This window comes from Limulus polyphemus, unplaced genomic scaffold (genome assembly GCF_000517525.1).
Source record: "Limulus polyphemus unplaced genomic scaffold, Limulus_polyphemus-2.1.2 Scaffold10586, whole genome shotgun sequence".
In the NCBI taxonomy this organism is placed as follows: domain Eukaryota; kingdom Metazoa; phylum Arthropoda; class Merostomata; order Xiphosura; family Limulidae; genus Limulus; species Limulus polyphemus.
In genome coordinates, this window is record NW_013676196.1 from 4,785 (window position 1) to 10,054 (window position 5,270).

A 5,270-nucleotide genomic window follows, 5' to 3' on the forward strand; every position below is an offset into this window, starting at 1 on the left:
TCTTTGATAGAGAAAGATGGTAAAACAGTTGGTTAGTTTTACAGGGTCTTCTGGTGGGACAGCGGTAAGTCATACAACGTTAAAATCCGGAGTTAGATTCCCCGCGGTGGACAAAACAGATAGCCCAATGTGATTTTGCTCTATAATAAATAACCAAACAAGATTTTAGAGATTTGACTGGTTCCTATGTGGGAAGAATTACAATTTTGAAGCTAGTTGTTAGATAAAGCGATCATCGGGTTTTGGGTTAATTCATGTACTTACGAATAGTGTGTTTTGCCGCACATGGACATCAGGAACGTCATGGAGTGGTCCAGTAAGGTTTTCGCTCTGTTACCACATTGTTCCATCAAAGGTTCAGTTACACAGTTCTTGAACTGGCTGTATGCACTAAAACATAAAACAGAAAGGACAAGTTCAGGATTCTTTAGGATCAACCGACTCATGTATTCAAACAACCTCGTCATACAAATTCGAACCCGGATAAAACGATCGGGTTCAACGAAGTGCTTCAATAAGTATTTTAGAAACATCTCTGTTTTAAATTTATTGTTCTCCAAAAGGTCTTGTAGGTTAATTTACTCTGTTGGGGATTATCTCTTTATTTTTTATATCGTGGATGAATAATATCCAACTTCGGAAAGGAATCGACATAAATATACGCCCCCTTTTCAACAATTATATATTGAAAGAAGATTTATAAATATGCAATAACTTTGACGATCATCATTATTTCAGATATTTTTGTCTTTTGTACTCTGAAAGTCAAGATAAAGCGAATTGTCAGTGTGCCTTATATACCATTAAAGCTTGGAGTTTCTATCGAAAAACACGATTTTTTTCATATTCAAGAAATTTGTATATGTTAGAAATGTTTAGGAAAAGAAAATTAAGAGTATTTTCCAGCACTATCAATATTCCTCAAAGTATTATTACACTAAATTAAAACAAAAAATCAAAATGGTCGTAATAAATTGCCAAACAATTACTCCATTCTTACAACTTCAAAGCACTTACCAACATATGTGATTATTTTCAGCTTCTTGATTTGACACCTGCTCCACCATACGGCGATAATACGAATCACAGCTGCCAATAGATACGCGCTTGAAGCATTCAGCATTGGCCAAGTATTCTGTGTAGTCAGAGAAGATATGTAGGAAGTCAAACAGTGATGAAACAGTCATATATAGTTGATTTTAGCAACAAGACACTAGTTTTCGATATAAGACAGATAACGATAAATAAGGAACGGATGAGTCAATCCGAGTTATATGGAAAGATTTAGAGTATGCACCCACTGTATTTGTTGTCGTTTGTTTAAATGTTTCAAAGGTTATCTGCACTAACTCTCCCCAATTTTACACTGACAGACCATAGGGAAGGCAGCTAGTTAACAGCACCCACCGTTTAACTTTTGGGCTACTCTTTTTTTCTAACCGAATAGTGGAATACGGGTTTCACTTTTATTGTGTACCCATGGCAATAAAGTACTGAGAGTATTTTTATGGGAATGGGACGCGAGCCGTAAACTCTCAGATTCACAGTTTGAGAACGTAAACCAACAGGCCACTCCCAGATTGTATTCTTTTTTTGAATAGTTGACAGACGAAAAATAATGAAAATATAATTTTGACAATTAACGTAGCTTTAATGAAATTAAAGTTTCTTTCAAATCTCCAGGTAAGTTTCGAGTTTTTACAAGTTTTGGTTGGCTCATTTTGAATTGTTTTTGTACGTTATATGTTTCACACTAGCATATTTAATATATATATATGTAATTAATAATAATTATTAATTTTGAAACTTACCTGTTTGGTACTTATCAGAACTACAGATGGCGTGTACGGTATCCATGGAATCGCCAACAGCGTTGTTAAACTTGGAACGTTGGTCTTCTGATGAACAGTCGGTCATAAAATGGCGGACACAGTCTACGAACCCACTCCACATTCTTGAGTTGTAGCGAAATAAAACACATTACACATAGATCTCATCAAATTTTCTCCACACTAAAGATGATTTGAAAATAAATTTAAAAATCTTATTTAATATCACAGTTGTAGACGTTTTCTTATCTTTATCATAAATAGCAGTACAACAGTTTCTGTTTAAACGTTCATTTTCATATCACAGCAGCTTATATCGTTACGTTCAAATTTCACGATTAGATAAATAAACACTAACTTGCACATGTCGTCGATGTCCCTGGGGCTGGTAGGAAACATGTAACGGTCATCATTGAGAAACGGTCTGACCATCTGTGTACAGTTGTACAACATGTACTGACAATGGTTTTTTTGTTGAGCTTCAGTCAAAGCCAGACCTAAAAAAATTCAATAATATGTACTGACAATGACTACTTTATTGAATTTCAGTGATGGATCCCCCCCCCCAAAAAAAAAATCAGTCCAATAACACGTACTGACAACAACCACGCTGTTAAGCCTCAGTCACAGCCAGCTCTAAAAAATCAAATAACGTGTAACGACAGTTTTCACTTTGTTGAGTGTCAGTCACAGCCAGCTCTAAAAAATCAAATAACGTGTAATGACAGTGTACACTTTGTTGAGTGTCAGTCACAGCCAGCTCTAAAAAATCAAATAACGTGTAATGACAGTGTTCACTTTGTTGAGTGTCAGTCACAGCCAGCTCTAAAAAATCAAATAACGTGTAATGACAGTGTTCACTTTGTTGAGTGTCAGTCATAGCCAGCTCTAAAAAATCAAATAACGTGTAATGACAGTGTCCACTTTGTGTAACATGTAATGACAGTGTCCACTTTGTGTAACATGTAATGACAGTGTTCACTTTGTGTAATATGTAATGACAGTGTTCACTTTGTTGAGTGTCAGTCACAGCCAGCTCTAAAAAATCAAATAACATGTAATGACAGTGTCCACTTTGTGTAACATGTAATGACAGTGTCCACTTTGTGCTATATTCCTTTCTCTACTTTCTCATAATTATTGTACAAGTGTGATGATGGATCACATTTGTTTCATCTTCTGTTGAACAGAGATTGTTTAATGATTTTCTTGTTTGAAAAAAACAAACAATTATCAAGATGAAATTATACAAACTCGTTGCGAGTATCGAGAAAATATACACATATATTTAATTCATTCACAAAAAATACTGTAATAATAGAAGAATTACAAAATCCAATATATATAATTACAATCTATTGTTTGCGATATACAGTACCCTGAAAAATATAAAAAATAGAATTGAATGTGGAATAAACAGCATATACTAAACCAATGTAGTTTATTAATAATTGTAAACGGTGCATAATACACCAACGGCCTCTACCGAGTATTTTAATTACAATATTAGTTAAAATTAAAGCAGGCATATCTACATAACCAGATGAAATGTATTTACAATTACTTACACCAGGATGAGTAAAAATATCTGAGAAAATTGTTTTAAACTATGGATTACAGGAAACATGCTTATCAAAATTAAAAACACGGATTACAGTAAACGTGCTTATCAAAATTAAAAATATGGATTACAGTAAACGTGCTTATAAAAATAAAAAAATATGGATAACGGTAAACGTGCTTATAAAAATTTAAAATATGGATTAGAGTAAATACGCTTATCAAAATTAATTATGAAAACATTACTTTTGTGTGTTCTCAGTTGTAACGCATATCTTCATTCAAAGTTCCATAACGTTCACTCTGGTTTCGCAAAGCCCAAATTCACTCTTCTTTCATGTTTTAGGTTATTCATTTATACATTATTAGCTGAATATGTAACAACTGACGATAGTTTAATGGTATTGGTGATAGTATTTACTATATCTATTTCTGTTATGTTTAATTTTGTATTATAATATTTCTGTTATAAAGAGTATGTTGTATTGTTAGATTAGTATATGGACTTAGGAATAACTTGTATCTAATCTGGCGAATGAGATATTTTTTGGATTACGACCGAAAACATCGCTAGCAGAGAGGGAACCTGTCTGACAAAACAATGCATTTTAATCTTTATAAGTCAGAACAATATATTTATTACTGGGTTGATTATTGTTTTGATATACGTACAGATAGTTTGCTTTGATCAGAAGTTAATTTTTAGTTATAGGAAGGTTGCTATAGAAAATACAAAACAGATCGAAATCAATATGTAAAAATCAAAACTAGAAGTTAAAAAGAACAAAATTTCGATCTATTTTATGTAAAAATCAAAACTAGAAGTTAAAAAGAACAAAATTTCCATCTACTTGCGCAAGTCTTCAGCACGAACAGGTCCGGCATGACTCGGTGGTTATTGCGCTCGACTCGCAATCTGAGGGTCGCGGGTTCGAATCCTCGTCCCACGAAACATGCTCGCCCTTTCAGCCGTGGGGGCGTTATAACGTGACGGTCAATCCCACTATTCGTTGGTAAAAGAGTAGCCCAAGAGTTAGTGGTGGGTGGTGATGACTAGCTGCCTTCCCTCTAGTCTTACACTGCTAAATTAGGGACGGCTAGCGCAGATAGCCCTCGTGTAGCTTTGCGCGAAATTCAAAATAAACTAACAAACAGCACAAACAGGTTAAAACATCATTTTGAACAAACTCCAGACTGGCAGATTAAGCTGTTAAAATCTTACAAACAGAGGAGGTGGAATTTTGGATTATTACAACGCTGCAACAGTAAGCTTTTTTAAACTATGACGTAACAGCTTATAAAATAAAATGTAACAGATAATGCTTAGGAATGTTATACCATTCAATTTCTTTAAAGGTCTTTTTTAAAACAGTCCTATAACTGTGTCCTTATCTCATCGCCAAGTTTGCCAGATGACTTACAACAAATCCGTTAATTTCCTTACATTGAAAATCAGTTTTATTGGCTTAAGATCAATACATGTGAAGAAAGTGATAATAGTTAGGCTTAAGATCAATACATGTGAAGAAAGTGATAATAGTTAGGCTTAAGATCAATACATGTGAAGAAAGTGATAATAGTTAGGCTTAAGATCAATACATGTGATGAAAGTGATAACAGTTAGGCTTAAGATCAATACATGTGATGAAAGTGATAGTAGTTAATTTACACACATTCAGAATCAGTTTCCAGATTACTTATACCCGATATTTTAATTTACACAAATTCAAAATCAGTTTCCAGATGACTTATACCCGATATTTTAATTTACACACATTCAGAATCAGTTTCTAGATGACTTGTACCCGATATTCTAATTTACACGCATTCAGAATCAGTTTCCAGATGACTTGTACCCGATATTTTAATTTACACGCATTC

General features: G+C 33.8%; 1 protein-coding gene across 1 annotated transcript in view; it reads right to left on the reverse strand.

Annotated features, from left to right (window-relative positions):
• Positions 1–206: 206 nt before the first annotated feature.
• The window catches only part of LOC111083663, an 8,430-nt gene continuing 3,366 nt past the window's right edge, over positions 207–5,270 (reverse strand). The window contains exons 2-5 of the mRNA XM_022380310.1: positions 2,188–2,326; positions 1,812–1,954; positions 1,018–1,135; positions 207–390 (exon numbers count right to left, since the gene is read on the reverse strand). Of these exons, the coding sequence (XP_022236018.1) occupies positions 261–390; positions 1,018–1,135; positions 1,812–1,954; positions 2,188–2,326 (530 nt within the window). The 3' untranslated portion in view covers positions 207–260. The remainder of the gene's footprint in view (positions 391–1,017; positions 1,136–1,811; positions 1,955–2,187; positions 2,327–5,270) is intronic.